The sequence below is a fragment of the Taudactylus pleione genome, unplaced genomic scaffold (assembly GCF_031769625.1).
Source record: "Taudactylus pleione unplaced genomic scaffold, aTauple2 ptg000032l, whole genome shotgun sequence".
Classification (NCBI taxonomy): Eukaryota; Metazoa; Chordata; class Amphibia; order Anura; family Myobatrachidae; genus Taudactylus; species Taudactylus pleione.
The window spans coordinates 26,679,255-26,704,451 of record NW_028284434.1 but is presented as its reverse complement, the minus strand read 5'-3'; the positions used below and the strand labels follow the sequence as shown (position 1 = coordinate 26,704,451).

The window sequence follows — 25,197 nt, the reverse complement described above, 5'->3', positions numbered from 1 at the left end:
GGATAAGTTAATTAGTTACCAGCCTCAGAAACAGCTAATTAACAGCACCTCAGATTAGAGATCAAATAAAGTCTTCACAGAGTTCAAGTAGCAGACAAATCTCAACATCAACTGTTGAAAGGAGACTGCGTGAATCAGGCCTTCATGGTTGTATTGCTGCGAAGAAGCCACTACTGAGGATCAACAACAAGAAGAGGAGAATTGTTTGGGCCAAGAAACACAAGGAATGGACATTAGACCAGTGGAAATCTGTACTTTGGTCTGATGAGTCCAAATCTGAGATTTTTGGTTCCAACCGCCGTGTCTTTGTGAGACGCAGAGAAGCTGAGCGGATGGTTTCTGCATGTGTGGTTCCCACTTTGAAGCATGGAGGAGGTGTGATGGTGTGGGGGTGCTTTGCTGGTGACACTGTTGGTGATTTATTAAAAATTCAAGGCACACTTAACCAGCATGGCTACCACAGCATTCTGAAGCGCCATGCCATCCCATCTGGTTTGCACTTACTGGGACCATAATTTGTTTTTCAACAAGACAATTACCCCACACACACCTCCAGGCTATGTAAGGGCTACTTGACCAAGAACGAAAGTGATGGAGTGCTGCTTCAGATGACCTGGCCTCCACAATCACCCAACCTAAACCCAAGTGAGCTGGTTTGGGATGAATTGGACCGCAGAGTGAAGGAAAAGCAGCCAACATGTGCTCAGCACCTCTGGGAACTCCTTCAAGACTGTTGGAAAACCATTCCAGGAGACTACCTCATTAAGCTGATTGAGAGAATGCCAAGAGTGTGCAAAGCTGTCATCCAAGCAAAAGGGAGCTACTTTGAGGAATCTAAAATATAAAACATATTTTGATTTGTTTAACACTTTTTGTTTACAACATAATTCCATATGTGTTCTTTCATAGGTTTGATGTCTTCAGTATTAAACTACTGTGTTGAAAATCATTTAAATAAACAAAAACCATTGAATGAGAAACTGTGTCCAAACTTTTGACTGGTACTGTATACACACACACACATACATATATATACATATACACACACACACACACACACACACACACACACACACACACACACACACACACACACACACACACACTATACCTAGTGCTACTAATATATCCCTTTCTCTAACCATCCATATATACATACCTACCTACCCCCATGACATGGATTGCATCATCAAGCACCTACCATTTGGGGTGTAAAGAGTATGGCAGGGCTTGATAGTGATGAACCCACCGACTTTTTGCTGACTGCAGCATCACCCACCTCACCCCTGGACTCCTTGAAGAAGTCTTAAGGCCGAAACGCGTTGGAGGCAACACACCCCCACACAGGACTACTGAACTACCCCACCTTGTAACCCATCATCAACTCCACGGCAAGGTGGCACAGAATTACGAACGCGGACCGCCGCATCATCCCCCGTCTCGAAGCAGTGACGAGCGCCCGTCCGGCACACCCTGCGGGCTCGTGACCACCGGACCAATACCGGAGTACACGACATATGTGCAAGGACTAGAGACTACAACCTACCGGTAGGTAACTACAACATCAGTGCGGGACGCCGCCACTGCCACTTTACGGGACTTTCTCATAGACATCATCACTATCCAGGTCCTCTAAGACTGTGACCATAGGTCCAGCAAAGGGGACGTGCAGAAGTAAGGGCCGCACGGAAAGGAGCCCCCTAAAAGGGCCCACCGACTCCCTGACCAGGAAATCACTAAACCCGCTACTCAACCCCAATCTCATTCACGGAACCGCCTGGGGAGCACTGTGACTCACCAATAAACAGGTTGGATTCGATCTCAAGTGTCTGGCTTTTCATTACACACCAACAACACCTACACAGTAGACAAACACCAATACACGCCATCCATTGTTACTACATAACCACCCCAATTCCGCTTTCCCACCTCCCCTCCCCTGCCACCTCCCCCCCCACCCCATTCCTCTCACCCCTCAACCCACCATCATATATACATACATTTTCTCCAAATAACCCATTTTTTTCCCCTCGCAGCATATATTCACATACAGGAGCGCACGTGTAAAACCCCCCTCGTCCCTCCTGGAAGCAAGGTAGGAAAACTGGACATGTTTGCATTGAACACACATCATACAAAAAGGGGGTGTGGGAGAAAAATGAAGAGACTCAATCAGTAGGTGTGGATAAGGTGACCACAGATTTCAAAATAAACTCTGCTTAAGAAGTCGAATACAGTAATTCCAAATGCAATCTGCTTGGTCCTACACTTCTCTTGGAGATCACTAACTGGTACCTGTAGCTTTACCAAAGGAGCACAGGCTCCAGTGATACCTATTGGAATAGGTTTCTGGATGCTGTACTGGAATCAGAGACTGCAAACCGCAGGTTTTCATGGTAGACAAAAGGATGTAGATTTAGATTCCGGTGTACTAAACGGTATATTGGCAACTCTATGTTAACACGGAATGTACAAATAGGTCGTATAAAGTGAGGATTGGGGGCACTACACTGTAGTTCTACTCCTTGCAACAATGACAAGAGTGAGCTACAACCCAATATTTAACATCATTTAAAGAATCTATATAATAATGAACTATGATCTGTCCAAAGACTACAATATCCCTTTAATCAGGGAATCACACAAGTTATATGGCTGACTGACTTCAAGTCTGTATTTCACCTGGTTTTAATCGGGTACATAACCTGTGTTGTGTCCCTGATTATAGGGATGTTATAGCAATCTTACATGAGATGGACATGCACAGTGAGAGCAGAGCATGCGTCACATCCCCAACTGCTGTGAATACCATAGTGGACTACACAGTGGGGGAGATGTATCAAAATTTGGAGAGAGAAAGTACCAACCAACCAGCTTCTATCATTTTGGTACTTTAGCTCTCTCCAAGTTTTTATACATCTCCCCCAATATAAGTAACAGAAGTCCAGGGACAACTCTGCCATAGGATGGGTCCAAAACGTAGTATTGTAATCACCTCAATTGTGGATACATAGTTTCAAACAGTGTAATATAACATACTACAAACACAAGCATTAATAGAGATACAGGCGTATTGCAGGAGGCATTTTCCAAAATATTTATTTTGAAAACTGATGTACAAATACCTTTAAGAATGAATTCTCTTAATACCTGGCATTTATAAAACAGCTCATTGCGGGGAATGACAGAAGCGCGGCCATTCCTTAAAAATTACAGCGATAAACAAAAATAATTATCAGAATTTCTCAAGTAAATAAAGCAACATTGAAAATAAAACAAGTTTCCACATTCCTTACATCTCAGGTCTGCATTGCTTCTGCGTAAGTTCCCTCTGCGGCGCTAAGTACAATGTACATTCACATAACAAATGGCTTTGCTTGCTCAGAGAAGCCTCGTGGCTCGTACAGCACAACTTTACAGCACTTTATGTAACAAGAGAGAAAAACTATACATGATATATTATTTTGTACAGGCCAGTCTTGTAAAAAAAAAAAGTGGAAGAAATTAAACTTTATCTTAGCATTAACAGTTCGTCTCTAAAGCAAAAACGTATTAAAGGTCCGATTCCATTACAGAAGTGTGGATGCGGCACTATTAAAAAGTATAAAATTTTACAACACACACAAATTTTTTTCCCCTAGTTCATATAATGCGATATCACATTAGCAAGGGAATAAAGACTTATTGTGTGTCTGTACAGGGTTCCCTTTGCGCTTTTCATCCTCTGCTATTTTAAATGCTTTGAAATGTATTTAAGCATCAAGAAAATCAATTTTCACGTTGTAAAAAGAAATGACTACTAAAAGCCATGACAAACGTTCTGTAAACATGATTAGCTTCCTTAGAGAGACCAGCAGATGGACCCTAAAAGCCCACCAAAGATTTTGTAGTTGCAGTATTACCCAACCAGAACTACTCTTTCAGAAACAGATAGCAGAGGCTGTAACAGAGGATGTGCTTGGCTTAAACGATGGCTAGTTCAGTAACATGGCACAACCCAAAAGTTATACAAAGCAACAAATGAACATAAAAATAATATATTCTTATTCTTCACAGCTTTAAAAAACCCTCACAGCGTAGTTCATTATCCTCATGGTACCAAAGAGGGCCTACTTTGTAGTAAAGGGTTTAAGAACAATATATGTCAGCTATTATAACCAGGGATGCCATGCAGGGTCCATGCGACACAAGTTATCCAGGCTGTTGGCTGCGGCCACTAATGTGTTAACTTTGCTCTCCCCTCCATCAAACTGGGCCAGATTGTGCAATCGGGTAACGATGGCTGTAACAGCTTTCTGAACCAGCGAAACCAGCTGCTGGCTGTCCATGTTTTCAGGCTGCCCGGCTGGCGATAACGGAGAAGAGGTATCCTCTTGTGTCTTCTTGTGCCAGGCAATTATTTCATCCCTCAGAACCGTTTTAAGGATGCCGTCAACCTGTGCGAAAAGGGGAAAATTGGATAATTATACTCGGCTGTGTAAAACAGCTCAGGGAGGAGGGATCTGGCTAACTGCAATAAGGTCAAGTCAGGTCCCATTAGCAGATTCCTGCCGGCAAGCCAAGACACATTTATGTGCGCGCTAGATTCAGTTCATAAAAACACAAACCTAAAATCGAAAGAGATTCTAAATAGTGCTTTTAATAAGCTATGAAAGACGACAACTTTACTATATTAATGATGGATCTACCACTTACAAATAAAAATAACCTTTTCGTAGCTAGAAAAAACGCCCTGCAGTAATATAAAACAATCTGAGGCCCAGGCTGATGCTCAACTACAACTCCCAACATGCGCCATCCATTCATTAGTAGGAGAGCGCGCTGGGGTTTGTTTCAACAAGAACTGGTGAACCTAATAATTCCCAGTACTGCCGTTAATTAACAATTAATCAATTTCTGCAGTTTTTCTTTGTGCTATAATTAACTGTAATAACGAGTGCTCCAGAATGGTCTTCCAGCAGAATTGTTTGGAAGTAGCTGCCATGAATTTGGCCAGAAACGTAAGCAGCTGGTATGATTGGATGGCTCTGCTCTTATTCCAACTAAATCCTCCAGCATGACTGCTTTCCTGAGCAGGAAGTTTAGAATAGCATTGGTGAAATTAGATAATGTACTGCATCATCATTCCAGCTGCCAAGTAGGACCATTATTTGGTATAAACAACTCATTGGCATCATCACCTCTTACTTCTATTAACGGATAAAAATATTGAGGCAAAGGAGAGAAAAGTAATACATTGGACCATGCCTGACCAAACTCTGGTTCTCCAGCTGTTGTGAAACTACACATTCCAGCATGCCCTGCCATAGTTTTATCATTCCCTAATGGCAAAACTGTGGCAGGGCATGCTGGGACAGAGGAGTGTACAACTGCAGCAAGCACACACCCACTATCTCCTCTAAAGAATAAATCCGCCTTGTAAGATTTCTAGAGTTTTGGTAGATTATTTATTTCCATTGTACTTAAATGGCCCCCATTCATGTCAAAATCCGACTTTTAAGATTGGATCATTTTCTCATATCCAAAGTCAAGAAAAATAAATAAACTGCCTTAACTGTATAATTATCTGAACAATGTTTCCCTTTAAGAATGTTTTTTTTCTGTGTTAGCAGGATATAAAATTTCATGCAAAGTCACTTTAGGAGTGATTACATTATTGTCTCCCACCCCCCCCCCCCCCCCAATCCATACAAACGTAAAAATTAAAGGAAGCTTTAGTTTTACTAATCTCAGCAAACCATACACTTGGTTTCTCTTTGTGTGAACCCATGCTCTCTTGGTAATACCTTGAAATTTGGCTGAGCAAAGCAACGAGCGACAGCAATCATTGAAGCCGTCAGTGGACCAGATACTCCGATTGTAGTGAGGAACTCGGAAATATTCGGGGTCAGTCGGAACGGGACAGGGCGATTGGCATCTAAGTCTCCGGTGGCGTCATTGATATCGAACCGGAAGTAAGCAACATTAAGCTTGCCCGTGTCCTGTAAGCAGAAGAAATTCATATTACTAACGCAACACAATGCAGTTTAAGATGAACTGCAAATATATACCAATAACTTTTTAAAAACTTTTTGTTTGGATAGTGAAGAAAAAAGTAATACTGGTAACCCTCACACGGGGTTCTGTTTTGCCCTCCTCTGCATCGGTGCAGTTGCAGTTTACGAAGAGTTTAAAAACTTGATGGTCTGCTGTTTTTAAAACATTTGTATGTAACACGCAATACACTATTACTAAGAGATATTGGCAAATTGGCTCAGTAAGCTCAGTCTCAAAAATTGTGGAATATCAAAGAATAATCAGATACAAAATAAAAAAAATTGGATTTACACTTTACCAGAAAGATGAAAACTAATATATATATTTTTTTCAAATTACTTCTTCTCAATGTAATTTCATGACTGTGACTCCTTAAATGTTGTTACATCAACCTGCAAAAGGAATATTTCATCACACGTCTAATCCAAAGCACAGACCTCGTACTCGGGACCCAGTACACAAGCAGCTGGTGCTGAAAGGGTAAAGTCTGATGTGTAATTAAAGGAGGATTTGTACAGCTATGTTGGCTGGAGAGGTTTGATCAACAAACAACAGAAGATTATCTGCTTCTTCAAATACCCCACACACCTGTGCAATCTGCAACATCTCTGGATTCAGCCTATTCAAATGAAAGACAAATTCCGCAAAGCCGATCAAAGCCAGCTGGATGGTAAACATCTTCCGGAAGGTCCAGTAGTCTGTGGCATTGGGGAAGGTGTGCAGTGCCCACTCCTTCAGCATACTGCGTGGCACCATGTTACTTTGCACTTCCTTCAGGATGTCACGCAGGACCTGCAAAAAGACGACACCATTGTAGACTGCAGCTATATCAGAGAGAGCAACCTAGAATTGTCACCAGCTCCTCGGGATGAATAAGACAGACTAGTTATTACCTGCAGCTAATTGCAAACCTAAAAAACTCAATGATGGTTTTCCCGTTTCTGTTTTTACAACAATCTTTTGCAAACTTACATCATCCATTAAAATATTCAATAGTGTTATTTACATATTTTCAGGAAACTTTATTCATTAAAATCAAACTCTCCCTCTGTTTCCCCCCATCCCGTCCTCAGCACTTATCTTTCTCCCAACTCTTTATCCTCACCCCCTCTGTGTCCCCCCATCCCGTCCTCAGCACTTCTCTTTCTCCCAACTCTTTATCCTCACCCCCTCTGTGTCCCCCCATCCCGTCCTCAGCACTTCTCTTTCTCCCAACTCTTTATCCTCACCCCCTCTGTGTCCCCCCATCCCGTCCTCAGCACTTATCTTTCTCCCAACTCTTTATCCTCACCCCCTGTGTGTCACCCCATCCCGTCCTCAGCACTTATCTTTCTCCCAACTCCGCCTCTTTCTATCTTTACTAATAGCAAACTGTTTATATTGGTTAATATTAAATTATAATGAAATGGTAATTAAAAAAAGAAAAAAAAAAAAAAAAAAGGAGCCTGGTCTGTATCACCACTGCTAATATAATCTTTGTATGGTTGACATATATACCATCACTTTTACAAAAACCCTTCCAGATTGCACTGCAGACTGCTCATCTCTGCTCCAGCACAAAGCTTTGTATTACAATTCACTCTCTAAAGGCGGGTATCCACTACTCGATTACCCGTCCAATCATTTAATTAATCATTCACAAATCGGCCATAAAAATTTCAAAAACGGCCAGCGATGCGCGCTCCCGCTGGTCGTTTTTGACATCCATCATCGCCCGAACATGCTGGTCAATCTGCCGATGACGACAGATTGGCCATGTTCAGGGATGAGGGAGGGTGCCTACACTGAGCGACTGATCGTTCAGTGTAGGCACAGCACAAACTGTGGAACGACTGCACGATTACAATGTCGTAATCGTGCGGTCTTTTCACAGTCTGCTAGTGGCTGTGCCCCATTACACAGAACTCTATGCCGTACGGAGCCCGTTACAGCTATAAACAGTGTATGTTTAGAAACGTGTCTTTTAATAGTACCACTGGCTCTAGCGCACAGGTGAGGCTACCCAAGTTAGGGCCTAATTCCCAGATTTATGTAATTCTCTGATGTTTGCAGATCTGCGCATGTGCAATTCTATTTCTGCGATATCGGTCGCAGTGCCCCAAAGCTGCAGCACGATTGACAGGCTGCTGGAGTTTGCGGGTGGCATTAGGGAGCTTTCCAGAAAACGGGGGGCATTTTCTGGGTGTGCCGAAGCCATTGGCTCCATGCTTGGACGCAGCTTCCCTGGCCCTGGCCGCGTGAATTTGCCAGACATCCTAAGTAACTCAGATGTCCCATGTTCACACAGTTGATCTGATGCAGCTGTGGATCATTGAAGCCGGCAACAGCGGCTGTGCTATAGAGTCCAGCTATGCTTCAGGCCCTTAGTTTGATGGATCTAACCGTGCAGTGTTTGATAAATCCTTAAAATCTGGCTTGTTAACAGCTGCCTATTGCCGTTTCTATAGAAAGATACATAAATGCAGGAGACATATTAGTGGGTAAAAATAGGTTGATTTCAAAAGGCTCTATGGCTGACGGTGCTCTTCATAAGCATTAGTGTGGGCAGGACAAACGCACTTAGTGGGTTCTGAGAGATGAATGGGGAATGAAATGTCATGCACTAGAAGCCGGTTTTCCTTTTTTATTATAAAAGCCATTTGCTTCAATTAGAGAAATTGCTCTCTTTATTGGGCATTAACACTTATGTCATATTAAGCCACTAGGTCTCATAACTCACTAGAGGCTGTGCATTAATCTGCTATTTATGCAGAGCTCAGCCCGGCTCTGCTGCAGAATGTTAATCCTTAACACAGCAGCCTGACCCTGGGTTGGCAGCGCAGAGAAAGAACAGCAGAGGGAAGTCTATAATGGTTATTTTCATATTCACTTACTGGAATGGTCACTAGGACCTAATGAATAGGGGCACATACAATGGTATTTATGCACAATGGTAAAAATAAACACAGGTTGAATGAGGCAGTGAGTAGAGCACAGTATTCAGTAGTTACAAAGAACAGATGGACCAGACAGGATAAAAGGTGCATATTTCTTGCCTCTGGCAAAGCAAGGCCAAAGAAAGGATTTGTACTGTACAGTGGAAATATAATACAGAAATGAGGGCAGGTATAGAAGGGTCATATTGGGTGACTGTTGCATTCCAACCAAACCCAAAAAAATAATTGAGATTTGTCCACTTTTCCAGACATATTGTATATATGTCCCAAAGGGATGTAGTCGGCATCGCGGCGTGGAGGATGCCGACGAACTGAATATCTGAGCCGAATTTCCGACTGCCGGCATCCCGAAGGTAAGTATCGGGGGGCTAGGTATTAGGGGAAGGTTTAGGGTTAGGCCCCGGGAAGGGAGTGTTAGGATTAGGGTACGGGGAGGTTTGGTTTAGGCACTGTATGTAGTCATTATGTCAACATTCAGAATGTTAACAATTTGGCCATGTCGGCATGGTCAAAATGTCAACAGGGAAAATGTCGCCATCCATTGGGGGCAATGGAATCCAGCTGGCTTTAGGAGGAGTGGTCAGTTCTATAAGACCGCTCTCCAGCGATTGTGAGACTAGAACTCCTAATCACATCCCCCATCTTTTGATCAGCCGAGGGTTGCCTACCTCTGCTGTAACATAGAACAATAAATGGAAATTGAACACAAAACTATAGTCCAAATTCACTTGTTTAATGTGGGTTAAAAGATTGCAGCCACGACTTTTTGCTATTCAATTAGACTGTTATTGTGGGTTTCAACGGGAGAAATGGCAGCTTTTAGCTCGCACCTCCCAGGTAGGTGAAAAGTAGGGAAATAAAATCATTATTTTAAAGGCAAAAATGTCAGGACACAGTGCAGTACCCCTGAGATACCCCCAATGAATTTAAAGATTTTTAAATAGTAAAATACGACCAGAAAATGTTATTTATGGGATGTATGTAGAGGTGTGGTGTATGGACAGGAAAGGAGTTTTTGAACTTGCAGATGGGAGTGTTTTTTCTTTCTTACAAACTTGTTGCCTATATAAAACTTAAAAATCACAAAAAAAGACACTTTAATGTACCCCAAATGCTATAGACACTTTTATTAGCTATCATTTCTCCATCATTATTAAAACAAAATGTGAATATCAACATTTATAACCATTTACCTGCCTTCAGTATTTTGCTTATGGCCACTAACCACATACTGTAATGTTCCACTCTCTAAATTTACCATTTTCTTGGATTTCAGGAAGATTTGGGCACTCTTCATGCACCTCACCCAGGTCTCACAATGCAGAATTAACGCACATCACTGCCGTTGTGAAAATAACCAGCAAAGTTTGCGTTAAGAACCCATAACAACCCCCTATGGAACTCGCGGCTACTTCAATTTGGCCCTGTACAGTTTGTAAGTAGGGGACACTTATAATTCAGTTTAGGTGCATTTACTGTAACCAGGCAAGTCACACAGAATAAAGCTAAATTGAAATGATTTGCTGAATAAAAAGATGCAGATCTGGTTGAATCGGTAAAACACATTACTGTGTGCTAATCCTTTCACAGGACAGACTTTCAATGTGACAGTGCACAGCCAAAATTTGCCTATATATACAGATCATGTGGCTTTAAAGTCCTCTATGTATGGGGAAGTAAAGAGAACCAGCATAAGATATATTCTTGGTACAGCCCATGACTTGTCTAGGAGAGTGCATTAAATGGACAGGACAAAAAAAAAGGTAACTTAGCTGAATTAAGCATAATTGGGTCGCTATGCTGTGCAGTGGTTTGCACATAAATGCCAGCAGATAAGGTCTGCATAAAACTGAATGGCATGATGAATTAGGTGTCAGCTATTTTGTTACTCAAGAAAAAGCAGACATTAATGACATCCCCACAAGTTTTATTCATCAAGACATCATTTAAACTCCTTTTATAATGTTAATTTCAAGGTAAAGTGTACAGAGAAATGTTTTATTAACCCCCATGGAGGCGTGTAAAGCAGATGTGCACATTATGTCATACGCAATGCTATTCTTTACTATACTCAATTGGCCAACGTTTATGTGGATCTTATTTCCAAGGTCTACTGGTGGTGCTGTTGCTTTTGCAGTCTATTAAGTTAATGCTTTAGGTGCATTAAAGTTAGATGCACAAACTAAAATCGTGACTCCAGAGACTTACAATGAACGGAAGAAGGAGTTAAAGAACTGTAATAAACACACACAAAACAATAACAGGAATCTATCATCTCACGCAGCATACAACCGCGCGATCATCAGACAGGCCCGTCCAGCTGCTCAGGATGACTGAGCTTATCTTACGCCGGGCTCATTTACAGCGAACGGAAATGCATACCACAGGATGATTATACCAGACCAGGGTGCAGAATGCTTGTACAGTGAGGCTTCCAGATTCATTAATCAGAGATTCCGTACCTGATGACTGGCTTGAGTCCCTCGCGCTTGAACTGTGGCCAATCTGTCATAGTAACGTGAAATGGGGTTGTCATGCTCGATGCCTTTCTTGGCACAGCGCTGCTTATAGATCTCCACCAAGGATAGAGAAGAAGGATTGTCTTCAACCAGACGCATCTGCGGTGAGACGGCTACAACACGGGGGACTGGAAATAATTGTTTGGAGAGAGAGAGAGAAGTGGGAAGGAAATTGATGAATGCAACAGGAAAGTAATGCAGACAGGAAGGCCTACACATCACTTAGTAAATACCTCTGCCAGACCAAGGAATTAGCAGAGGAAAGCACCTGGCCTCCAACATCAACTAAAGGCATTCATAGATAAAATCTGATGATATTAAACAAGCAAAAAAATAAATAAAACACACCTTTTTAAATGCCCGCTATTTGTGGAAAGTAATTTAGCTGCGCTCCTAATGCCTTGTGACACTCATGGGGGAAATGTTATGTGTGACCACAGGTTCCTGGCAGCTCACAATTCTCCTCAGCGAGTTGACAATATAAATGTAAAAGGACTATTTTTTTTAAATGGGCAACTACTAAGAATAATACAAATAGGTTTCACATTAAATGTCCATTTTTAATCATAACAATTTTCGTCCATCTTGAAGCTCAGATACATATCGAGGTGTTTCACAAAATCGTTTTCTTCAGCCTTTTTTTGTATTTTTCCAGTGGCTATGTGCTGAAATAAATGCGCTCTGCCTAACAGGGGTAGCGCAAAGCATATATATCATACAAGAGCTTATCAGCTTCACGAGGAACTTGCACCATCTCCTTTGCTGCACTAAGGGGTTCATGCAATTAGCCACGAGGAGGCTCGCCCAGCGAGTAAGGGCAGCCATATGACATTCCTATGGTAATTCCGAATTCTCAGACGTCTCCTCACAACCCCATAGGCTGCTTACAAAAATCTGCGAGTACTGGGGCGAGTATGGGGGGAGATCAGGTGGAGAGGAGGGAGAGTTGAGATTTACACACCGCTGCAAAAGCAAATACGCCCCCCCCACAGCTAACTGAATTGACCCCTAAATGTTCCCATTTTGGGAGTGCAACAAAATTGTTGTAATAAAGTAAAAAACAGTATTCAGGCGACCTGTCAATTTCTATTAAAGGACAGTTACCTATCTGATGATGATTAGAATATGCAGCAAATAATAAAACAAATCCATTCTATTCAATATGACTACGCTCTACACTTGCGATTGTGAAGAGTTTATTTAGTTAGACATTGCTTAGAGTAGGGGTCTTCAACCTTGGCCCTCCAGCTGCTGTTGAACTACACATCCCAGCATGCACTGCCATAGTTCTAGCATGCTGTTATATCAAAAAGGTGGCAGTGCATGCTGGGATGTGTAGTTCCACAGCAGCTGGAGGGCCAAGGTTGAAGACCCCAGGCTTAGACAATTTCAGAGCATTTACAATAGATCGTCACAGCTAATATCCATTAATCTATATGGGAATACATAGTACTAAACCACTAGGGATCAACACAGTTATGCTACATTTTTCTCCATTGATTCCTATAGTCACCATTTATTTGTACAAGACATATGGAAACTCAACTGAAAAGAATGGGCAATGGCACTGCTCCTGTCTCATCTAATCCAGCTGTGCCCTAGCTTTGTAAATTGGGGGGGCCCAAATGTCAGGCTGCCATTGGTCTGCAACCTCAATATGAGGCGTCCTAGCAGACGTTATGGCTTATCTGATCAACAGAGGACCTGGAGAACAGATCTGGAGACCACTCTTGGGTCCTGACCCACAGGTTGCGCACATCTTCACTAAACAACAAACATTGTTCTCCCACGCTGACAAATGTCAATGGTACATTAATGTCTGACTAAATACACAATGCTGTGTTACATTATTGTACCATTACTGCATTAGTGACTAATACAAAACGAGAAACAGGTCTGAGCAGGTACAGACTGTCATCTGGAGATTACCATCCGCATTAAGGGATTAGCAGCAGCAGTTCCATCGTTCAACATAAGCCGTAATAAAATATTTACCTGTGCAGGTTTACCGACCATAACAATGTAATGTGCAGCTGAGACAAAGCTGCCACTTATTCATTTTGCGGAATACATTTAAAGAGACAGGACTTTAAAAATATTTATTTTGTACTTTTAAAGTGAATCTGTCAGATATATGAAGTACTTAACAAGCAGGGGTTGTACAAAGGCGTACTTGGTAATGCTGGATTTACAAAGAAACATTTTAAACTCTTAAATCTTTTTTATTTGATTTGCTGATTTAGGGGTGGATGTACTAAGCCTTGGAGAGAGATTAAGTACCAACCAATCAGCTCCTGTCATTTTTCAAACACAGCCTGTAACATGACAGGTAGGAGCTGAATGGTTGGTACTTTATCACTCTCCATTTTCTCTCTCTTTAAGGCTTAGTACATCAGTCTCTTTAATGGAAGCCATTTTCCTATAGAATGGTCAAGGCTACTCTTAGGGCTTGTTGACCATTATCAGCTAGCATCGAACGCACAATAGCCGCATTAAGAATAGCCTGAATGGATGCTAATGGGCTTGTTCAACATCACTGCATTCTAACATGCAAATATGGTGTTTAACACAAGGCAGGACATGCGTCATGTAAGTCAACAGTAAAACAGAAAGTAGAAATTAAGGCTCGACAAGTCAGAAGTGCATAGAAACACGTTAAAAAGCCACCACAAATGCACCTAAAGCCTCAGGTCAGTTTTACCCTCTGTCCAAGTGAATATGTCAATTGCTAAGCTCAATGGAATAGGCTCGCACCATGTAAGGAAACATTATCTCTGCAACAGCGAACCACTGAAACTATGTAGGCACATCATGACTCTCACTAGTTTTATCAGTGTATAGCAATGGTTCTCAAACTCGGTCCTCAGGACCCCACACAGTTCACGTTTTCCAGGTCACCCAGCAGGTGCACAGGTGTATTCATTACTCACCGACACATTTTAAAGATCCACAGGTGGAGCTAAGTATTTCACTTGTGATACTGTGAGGAGACTTGGAAAACATGCACTGTTTGGGGTCCTGAGGACAGAGGGCCTGATTCAGACCATGTTGCAAGCGCTGAGCTCCGTCGTGCGCATGCACGAGACCTGGCTAGCGATGGGTGCTCCGTCGCTCCGGGTCTCGCACCAAAAGGGGCGAGCTGTCACTCACCATCGACCGGCCACCCCCATCGCTTGGTGGGCGGGCCAGGGAGGGTGGCCGGCCAAACGGAGGCGCTCCCGACGGAAAGCTTGCCGTTTGGGGGCGGCCCCACTGACATCACAAGTGATGTCAGTGTAGAGCTTCTGGCTCTGTTAGAGCCAAAAGCTCTCTGGGGCTTGCGGCCACGAGACCCTACAAGGGTCTCGTCGCAAGCCCGATGGTCGTGATGGTCTTGACCATCGCGACCATCAACCTGGCCGCTCACGAGCGGCCAGGAGGACGCTCCAAAAAAGAAAACGCCCTGATTCAGAGCGTCAGTCTCTGAATCAGGCCCAGAGTTTGAGAACCTGTGATGTATAGGAACCTCTATATATACATGTTATATGTAAAACACTGCATTAACCTATCCTCCATGTTGTTTTGAGAAACTGGTATGATTGCAGAATAATGCTTTGTTTGGACAATCACCGGTTTAGCAGCATCTGGATTACCAAACACTTCAGTTCCTGGAATTACAATGCTACAAATAAAATGTAGTTTTGGGTAAGGCTTGATGAGGTCAAGTATGGAGGAAAATGAGAAGTGCTCACGTTATTTCTAGCAGGCTGAGCAGGAATAGAGCGGGGCGCTACCCAAGGGGGAATACTGTACTGAGCCCCCGGACCACACACAATGTAGCGGGAAGCCTTTGTTTTTACTCACTGATCTATGCATCTGTTTCACATTAAGGTTAGTCCTGCCAGCCTACGTACAAATGCAGGGTTTGCACTAGACTTGGAACAAGGGCTCTATTCCAAGCTAGAGGAGAGTCTTGATTAAATGGTTTGAGATGTGCTATAATTACAGGCTCATTAGCACACTATGCGTCACGTGCATTGTCTGCGTTAGTCAGCCAGATCTTGGATTCTCTTTCCAGTTAACTCGAGCAGGGGGCGAGGAAAAACCCTCTCTCTAGACAGGCGCTGGCTTGTAATGGAATAAATAACCCTACAGGAGCTTAAGCTTTTTAAATAATTTATTACTAATTTCTTTATAAAAAGACACTTATTTATAGAACAGTCTGTATACGTATGGGAATCTATGCTACGCATCTCACCAGTGGTGTTCTTGCTTTCTGCGGGAATATATGGGATTATCAGGGTATAAAACTTAATCTCCAAGGCACAATAAAGGGAACTCTTATAGCCTATTCACTAAAACTTCACGTTCATTTTCTATAAAAATGTACAGTAATATAATGTCAAGTCATTATTAACCAAATGAAGAAATCAGATTGATTGCTCCACCTTTACATTTTTTCATGAATAGAAAGAGAGGCACCACCCAAAGGACAAGTTATTAAGAAAATAGCAGGTTGGCATCAACAAACACTAAACAATACATGTCACAGTAGCTATTTGTATTAATACACCTATCCCCAAACAGGAATCCTTATTATTGTATAACAAGAGATATGGTAAGAACTTACCTTTGTTATCTCGGTTTCTACGAAGTCCATAGGGTCCCCAGGGTTGACCTTGGGGTATAGCTGGATCTGGATCCACGGGCACCACGCAGTTAAAGCTTTGCTGCTCCCAGGATGCACTTGGGTCCGTCCTCCTCTATACCCCGCCCCCGACCACAGGCACCTCAGTTGGTAAGCAGCTAAGGCTGGAGGAGGAGACTAAACAGAGAGGAGGAAGACTGGAACACACAAGAAACCATACTCACAGAAATGGGAGACGGAAAACCGGTGACCAGCCACACAGCCCATTTGAAGCCAGGTGCGTCAGGGCGGGCGCCCTGTGGACCCTATGGACTTCGTAGAAACAGAGATAACAAAGGTAAGTTCTTACCATATCTCTTGTTTTCTACTTCAGGGACCATAGGGGGTCCACAGGGTTGACCTTGGGGATGTCCCAAAGCAGTTCAACTAAGGGCGGGGACGCTCCTGTGCTGAAAGGAGTAGGAGTACCCGGCGCCCAAAGGATGCATCCTGAGAGGCGAAGGTGTCAAACGCATAGAACCTCGAAAACGTTTGAATTGAAGACCAAGTGGCCGCCTTACACAGCTGAACAGCGGAGGCGCCACGTCTAGCAGCCCAAGAGGGACCCACAGAACGAGTGGAATGAGCCTCAACAGAGGCTGGCACAGGTAAACCCTCCTGTGCATAAGCCTCACAAATAACGGAACGAAGCCAATGGGCTAACGTTTGCTTGTTGGCAGGCCAACCCCTCTTGTGAAAACCGAAGAGGACAAACAAAGAATCCGACTTCCTAACCGAAGCAGTCCGGTCCACATAGATTCTAAGTGCCCGGACTACATCTAAGGAAGCCTCACCAGCTGAAAGATCAGGTGACTGAAAAGCTGGCACAACAAGTTCTTGATTAATGTGGAACTTTGAGACCACTTTGGGCAAAAACTCAGGACGAGTGCGGAGCACCGCTCTGTCCTGGTGAAAAATCAGAAAATGAGGGCGACAGGAAAGCGCCCCCAATTCTGACACGCTCCTGGCAGAAGCAATTGCCAGGAGAAAAGCGGTCTTAAACGTCAGCCACTTGAGCTCCACCGACTCAAGCGGCTCAAAAGGAGGACCCTGCAAGACCCGAGGTACCACCGCCAAGTCCCAAGGAGCCACCGGAGGCACGAAGGGAGGCTGGATCCTGAGAACACCTTGGAAAAAGTTGTGAACATCTGGCAGTGTAGCAATCCGTTGCTGAAACCACACGGACAAAGCAGACACATGAACCTTCAGAGAGGCCAGGCGTAAGCCGAGGTCCAAACCCGATTGAAGAAACTCCAAGATTCTGGAAACCCGGAACACCTGCGGATCATAGTTTCTGGATTCACACCACTGAAAATAAGTGCGCCACACCCTGTGGTAAATCCGCGCGGAAGCAGGCTTGCGTGCCCTAAGCATGGTACCAATGACCGAACTGGAGAAACCCCTAGACCTCAAGACGGCTGTCTCAAGAGCCACACCGTCAAAGACAGCCGACCCAGATCCGGGTAAAGGCAGGGCCCTTGAGACAACAGGTCCCGACGCTGAGGGAGAAGGTACGGAGCGTCGATGGAGAGGCTGCTGAGATCGGAGTACCAAGGACGTCTGGGCCACGCCGGAGCTACCAGCACGAGCGTGCCGCCATCCTGCTTGAATTTCCGCAGAACCCGAGGAAGCAGGGATATCGGAGGAAACAGATACGCCAGGTGAAACGTCCATTTCACCGACAGTGCGTCTACCAGACAGGCGCCTGCGTCTCTTGTCCTTGACCCGTAAACGGGCAACTTTTGATTGTGACGGGAGGCCATCAAGTCCAGCTCCGGCAGCCCCCACCTGTCCACGAGTAGCTAAAACACCTCTGGGTGAAGCGACCATTCCCCGGGATGCACGTCGTGACGGCTGAGGAAGTCCGCCTCCCAATTGAGGACTCTGGGAATGAAGACTGCCGAGATCGCTGGAATGTGACACTCCGCCCAAGCAAGAATGCGAGACACCTCCGACATCGCTGCCCGACTGCGAGTTCCCCCTTGGTGGTTGATGTACGCCACCGTGGTGGCGTTGTCGGACTGCACCTGAACCGCCCTTCCGTGAAGAGCGGGGCCGGACGACTGCAGGGCCCTGTATACTGCCCGCAGTTCCAGGAAGTTGATGGGGAGAAGTGCTTCTTCCGCGGATCAACGACCCTGAAGCGATAATGAGCCGGTCACTGCCCCCCAACCCCGGAGACTGGCATCCGTCGTGAGCAGGACCCAGTCCGGGATCCAAAAGGGGCGCCCCTCAACCAGATGCGCTGTCTGAAGCCACCAAGCCAAAGACTGCCGAACCTCCGGGGACAACACCAGCATCTGAGAGCGGATCCGGTGAGGTAACCCGTTCCATTCCGATAGAATCAGCCCCTGCAGGGGCCAGGGAATGGAACTGGGCAAATTCCACCATGTCGAATGTCGACACCATGGACCTCAGAACTCTCATAGCCAAATGGACCGACAGGCGGCAACTATCCGCAGCTGCAGGGAGGAGACCTTCTCCGGAGTCAGGAAAATCCTTTGCTGACGAGAATCCAGCAGGGATCCCAAATGAACCATCCGCTGTGATGGAATCAGGGAGGACTTTTTCCAATTTATCAGCCACCCGTGCGCTTGCAGGCAAGCGATCGTCAGGTGGAGATGTTGAAGCAGTACCTCCGGGGAGCTCGCCAGCAACAGGAGGTCGTCCAGATACGGCAGCAGCCGTACATTCTGGTTCCGAAGATGTGCGGCCATGACCGCCATAATCTTTGTGAACACCCTCGGTGCCGTGGAGAGGCCAAAGGGTAGCGCCCGGAACTGAAAATGATGTTGAAGGATAGCGAACCTCAGATACCGCTGGTGCGAAGGTGCTATCGGAACATGGAGGTAGGCGTCCTGGATATCCAGGGACACCATGTAATCCCCCGGTTCCATCGCCAGAATGATGGAACGTAACGTTTCCATCCTGAACTTGGTAACTCTGAGGAATTTGTTCAGAGACTTCAAGTTGAGGATAGGGCGATGAGAACCATTGGGTTTCTGCACCAGAAACAGAGAAAAGTACCCTGTCCCTCGTTGTAATTGAGGAACGGGAACAATGACCCCTGCTTTCAGCAAGGACTCTATAGCTTCCTGAATCTGTAAAGTCTTGGTCGTATCCTGAGAAGGACTCGTGCAGAAAAACTGGTGGGGCGGTCTGTGCCGAAAAGACAGGGCGTACCCCTGGGAGACCACTTCTCGAACCCAGGCATCCGTGGTGGTATTGTGCCAGGCACTGGGCAAATAGAAGAAGTCGGCATCCCACTCTGGGGTCCCCCAGAGGGAGACCCGTCCCATCAGGCAGAAGGTTTATCCTCCTGCTTGGAAGAAGGGCGCCTGGCACTCCAGGCCTGCTTCTTGGGCTTAGAAGCGGCCTTGGTCGCCAATTGCCTCGGGAAGGACTGACCTTTGGCCTTGCCCTGAACCCGAAAGGACCGAAAGTCAGAGCTCCGTACTTTGGTAGGTGCAGAAGCCGAAGGGAGGAAGGCTGATTTAGACTTAGCCAGAGTATCCACAATTTTGTCCAAGTCTGGACCAAAAAGCAACTCCCCATTAAAAGATAAGGCCTCCAGTCCCTTTTTGGAGACTGCGTCAGCTCTCCAAGACCTCAGCCACAAGGACCGACGCGCCGACACAGCTGCAGCCGACACCCGAGAGGTCAGCAGGCTTGCATCTAACGATGCTTCCCCAATGTAGGAAGCCGCATCCCTCATTTGTCCTATCAACGCTCTCTGGATCTCCGGAGCATCTTCCGGAAAGGTATCCTCCAAAGCGTTGGCCCAGCTCTCGATGGCCTTAGCCACCCAAGAGATGGCCATGGACGGATGGGCAACCGCCGAGAGAGAGTAGATAGACTTTAAACAAGTCTCCACTTTCCTGTCCGTGGGATCTTTCAGGGACGAGATCGACGGCAAAGGCAGCGTAGCGCTTTTAATTAAGCGGGTAACGTGGGAATCCACGGCAGGCGGAGTTTCCCACTTCCTGCAATGAGCCTCAGGAAAAGGATAGTTTGAAGCCAACCGTTTCTGCGGTTGGAACCTCTTGCTGGGCAACTGCCAGGCCCCTGCCATATGATCCGTTAACTGGTCAGACAGGGGAAAAACCGACGAAGCTACCTTGGCCTTCTTAAAATTAGGGTACTTCGACCTGGGAGCCGGCGCATCCTCCTCTATATGAAGGATGGCCCGCACCGCCCTAACCAATGCTGGTACATTAATGGAGGACTTCGCCTCCACCTCCTGGACCCCAGCATCCGAGTCAGAGTCGTAAATGGATCTCCCCGTCATCCGAAGACACGTCCGTGTCCGTAAACTGTGCCGCCAATGAAGCCGAAACGGTTCGCTTGGACGTCCTTGGTGGCAAATCACTGTGCAACATAGTTTGAAAGGCCGATGATGAAGCCGCCAGGCTCTGAACAGAGCTGGAGAGGACATCCACCCAGGGAGGGGGTACCGTTTGAGGATACCCCTGAAACGGTACCATCGACTGCTGTGGTACCGTGGGAGATTGCACGTACACAGGCAAACCCGCATAAGGACCCACAGTCTGAGACCCGGGAGGAGACTGCACCAGACGCGTCACGCCCGGGGAACGGGGGATGGTAGGCTGGGGCAACGCCCTAGAAGGGACCGCAGTCGGGACCACCAGCCGGTCCGCGATCGACGCCAGCACTTGTGTTAACATCGCCCACGGAGGATCCTGCGCCACTGGGGGTTTAGAGGGACCAGGTACCAGCTGGCACCGTCCGCACAGACCGTCCTGAGACAAATCCGCCCCGTCAACCCCTGCCGAACAGCGTCGGCAGGAAAACAACACAGGAGCCACGGAGCGCTCATTCTCCTCATCACACATGACACAAAACTTTTGCAATAAAAAATGTATCACCGAAAAGAGGTATGCAACACATACAGCCCACAATCTGGTACTGAGTAGCACACCGCAGTATGTGACGGACCTCACAAATACGTAGATCTATATAAGTGAGGTATACAGAAAGAACACCCCTCCCCCACGCACCTGCGGGCCGTAGGAGAAGGAAAGGGATAGGTAAAAAGCTGACAGTAAGTAGAAAAAGCAGACAGCAGCACTAGCAATAGTCACATACCATGCAGGAAGTAATACTCACTGCACCTTCCGCTACAATCAACCTCCCAGATTCAGTGTCTGGGAGGGCTATAGCGCTGCGAACACTGTCCTTTGCAGGGGGAGAGGTACGCAGGGGGACTGGTCCACTGTATCCGCCTGGGAGCTCTGCGATGCTGCCTGGAAGATGGCCGCCGGAGAGCACTGAGGAGGAGTGGCCAGGAGATAACAGCCCAGCGAAGCCAGCACACATGAGAGAAGGCGCGCTGGGCTGAGGGGAGGAGCCACTAAAGCAGGGAAGGCTGCCTCCCCTGCTAGTACTAAACCCCCGGGGAAGCCGGTTCCCCGCCGGTACTTACACCCCGGGGGCCAGCGGTCACGCGGGGTATTCCTGAAGAGGGGGAGCCCGCAGCTACTAGCGCCGCCGGTCTGTCCCCAGAGACCGGCGGCTGAAAGACTGCATTTTCCCCCGTGTGCAGCGCGAAGCGCTACACGTGGCTTACCTGGCCCCGTAGAATCCGGAAGCAGTCAGTGGGAGCTCCCGGAGCCACGCTAGTACTGACTCCGGGGTCCCGCTGCGATCCCCAGATCAGTACTGGCGTCGCAGCGCCAGCGGGGCTGTTGGAGCGGCAGCAAGGACGTGCAGATGGACAGTCTTATGCTGCCGCTCTGAAGATAGTAAAAAATAAAACAATAAAATCTTCTTTGCAAAAAAATTAAATTAAAGCTTAGGGGCTGCTTATGCAGCCCCACTGCCCAGGGTGACCCGACTCCGGCCGGGCACCAACTAAAACTGAGGTGCCTGTGGTCGGGGGCGGGGTATAGAGGAGGACGGACCCAAGTGCATCCTGGGAGCAGCAAAGCTTTAACTGCGTGGTGCCTGTGGATCCAGATCCAGCTATACCCCAAGGTCAACCCTGTGGACCCCCTATGGACCCTGAAGTAGAAACAGAGAATATTGTGGCGATAGCTTGGTGGAAAACACCATAACACTATCTAGGGCTTCACACACAAACCAATTTAGGAATATAGATTTATACAATCCGGTATTGTCACATTATTAAGCTTACATAGAAGTCATGTCTACTAGAGGATTAGTCACAATCTATTTACCAGTGAAGAAAAGATGGCGTTTTGTCGTCTCTTTTCTTTTCTCTAGACATGGATTGAGAAGACGCAGCAGCTGTAAGACTCGCTCCTCTCGGCGGGACTCCGTCAGACAGGCATCGTTCATGACCAGGTAGGGATAAATCTTTCCGTTGTGCCCTCGGATGTAGAGTCTTCTGGCTGCGGTGTTGTGCTTTTGTACAATCTCCACTCTGGGCATGAACCTAGGTAAGAGACAAACCAGAAGTGAGAGGAAATGAGTCTCCTAGATTCGTTATCAAACCATTTTAGCATGAAGAAAAGTCATGGCCTATACACAGTACACACATTTTGTGGTCTCAAAATATTCATACAAATGCAACACACATTAATTCACTAGAAAAAAAAAAAAGCAAACATCAGTGAAGCATGGCACTAGTTCCTAGTGATATCATTAGTGAATTGTCAGCTGTTCTCTGGCAAATATTGGTTCAGTGGCATACAAAATGGCCGCTTTGACAGCATGAAGATGGCAAGTACATTTTAATGTATTTTTAGAAGGTGGTGACAAATGTACAGGCTATAAATTGTATAACACTTGTACTATCACCATCTCCTGAGCAAAGTCATATAGAATCCGTACTATTGTTTAAATGTTCACCTACTCGCCCCTCACCGTAATGCCAATCCATACGTTTGAAAGGAATTACAGGTAGAGCTTTAAAAAAGGGAATAATGGGTATTTGCAATACATGGTGACATAATTAGCTCCACCTGTGGATCTTTTAAAATGTGTCAGTGAGCAATGAATACACCTGTGCACCTGCTGGGTGACCTGGAAAATGCGACCTGTATGGGGTCCTGAGAACAGAGTTTGGAAACCACTGCTCTATGTAAAAAGCCTGACAGAGCATTTGACTTTTCCTTTTGTACATCTTTAAAATACAATTTTCGACAATATCCCTTTAAAAATATTATTCTGACCCAGCCTGCCGGTATCTGTCAAGGACTTCACTTGGGAAACCATTAGCTAGCTGCATTCAATTTTTCTTTGTATTCCAGCATTTTACTATCAAGAAAGGACAATGCCCTAGAACTGTCATAGCAACGAGAGAAATGAGAACACATTTCCAGAACAATGAAGAAGGCAACGCTAAAAGTAGTACCCAAAATGGCAATGTTAATAAACAATTTATCACGTTCTGACAGCGACAAGGTCATAAAGTTGCAAACAAAAACTTCAAAAAGACATTGTCAACCCCCCCCCCCCCCCCCATAATCTACAGTGTTCTGTTAACTATAAATGTTTTCTTTTCTTTTTGTTGTGTTTAGTTCAGAATGCACTGTCCGGTTTACCTGGCGATCTTGATGTAATAATGTGTTGGTTTTGGCATGAGGAATTCCCCGGGGATCTCAACTTCTGCTGTCTGAGCGGAGAAATTGCTGAGAAAGCGGCATTTCTCTTCTATTAAGAAGAATTTGGGCAGTTGTTTTGTTTTGGCCTCCAGGATTTTGATCCATTTCTTCAGTTTAGAGATGAGATTGTGCAGTTTCATGGAGCCTGGGACGCTGAAGTCAAAGTCTAAATAATGAACACAAAATGTATAAAGTAAAGGAGATCTGCAGGCTGTGGAACAGCTATACTTCATCTATTTCTGCCGCTGACTAGCTGCAGGCACCGGGCATAAAGATACTTGTATACTCCTTACAGTACATGATGAGCACATTATAAGTGACTGAGGAGTTCCCTGGCAGTGCTAAGGTCACGGATTCAATTGCTGGCTACACAAAGCACTAAGCCAAAAGCCAGACTGCTCCATACATAGCTAAAACAATGACAATTGGATTATAAAAACACCTTATAAATGTGTTGATTACTCAGAAAGATGTATCACACAGTATAAATGTTAAGACCCTTGTCCTTATCTACTGGAACAGACCATATATCTACAAATAACACACAACAGCAATGCAATCCATTTAAAGGGCATCCCCATTCTCACCTGCCCTTTAAAAGGTTTTTTTTTCTTAAATATCAGATTGAACAAGCAATCCCTATGTACAGATACTGAAAGCGCCTGTAGTGTTGTACACATTAGATAATGTTACAGTATATTAGTAAGGTTTTATCAAATCATCCCATGCTGCTCATTAAACTAGACCAGCAATGGATTGGATGGGACTGAAGTGTGAAAAAAAAAAAAAAAAAAATCAGCTATATTATCCTCAAGAGAGTTTGGGAGTTCCTCGTGCATGAGATATGCCCATTCTTCACAATGCAAAGCAAAGCTTTCCTCATCTCCCAGGAGTAAGGAAAAAAAGATTTGAAATAAATAGATATTCAGAGGTTAAATCAAGCAAGCCTTCCGCTGAGTGTTTTTCTATTGTGATGGTTTCTAAAAGCAACACAGACCCATTAAACTGAATGGAGATGGAAAAAAAAAGAAGAATTAACCGCAATTGAATTTCTGATTGTGCGCAAACAATCACTGGGAGTAGAAGAGAGTACGTTACTGCCTGTTAGCCTGCTGGCCTTCATCCATTATGTATAATCACATGATTCACATCTTCTATTATCTACTGTCATGCAACTGTTGTGCCACTCAGCCTGCATCATGAAACACTTAATGGGCACATAATAAGGAATCAGTATGTAACACTGCTGGCTTCCCCTAGCCTAAACCTAACCCTCCCGGGGCGGGTGCCTAACCTAAAACCTAACACCCAACTGCCCGGCTGTCCGCACCCGGCTTACCTTCATTCGGTATGTCGGGCGCCCGGCGTAGGTCTAATGACAGGCGTCGGGATTTCAACGCCTGTCATTAGTACCTTGCTGGGATTTGACAGTCGGGAAGCCAGCAGCCGGCATT

The 25,197-nt window shown here is 45.5% G+C and overlaps 1 protein-coding gene across 1 annotated transcript in view; it reads right to left on the bottom strand.

Annotated features, from left to right (window-relative positions):
- Nucleotides 1–3,087: 3,087 nt before the first annotated feature.
- Nucleotides 3,088–25,197, bottom strand: part of TRRAP (transformation/transcription domain associated protein) — a 159,652-nt gene continuing 137,542 nt past the window's right edge. The window contains exons 66-71 of the mRNA XM_088451971.1: nucleotides 23,684–23,909; nucleotides 22,355–22,572; nucleotides 11,435–11,619; nucleotides 6,625–6,828; nucleotides 5,787–5,981; nucleotides 3,088–4,436 (exon numbers count right to left, since the gene is read on the bottom strand). Coding sequence (XP_088308097.1) covers nucleotides 4,152–4,436; nucleotides 5,787–5,981; nucleotides 6,625–6,828; nucleotides 11,435–11,619; nucleotides 22,355–22,572; nucleotides 23,684–23,909 — 1,313 coding nt within the window. The 3' untranslated portion in view covers nucleotides 3,088–4,151. The remainder of the gene's footprint in view (nucleotides 4,437–5,786; nucleotides 5,982–6,624; nucleotides 6,829–11,434; nucleotides 11,620–22,354; nucleotides 22,573–23,683; nucleotides 23,910–25,197) is intronic.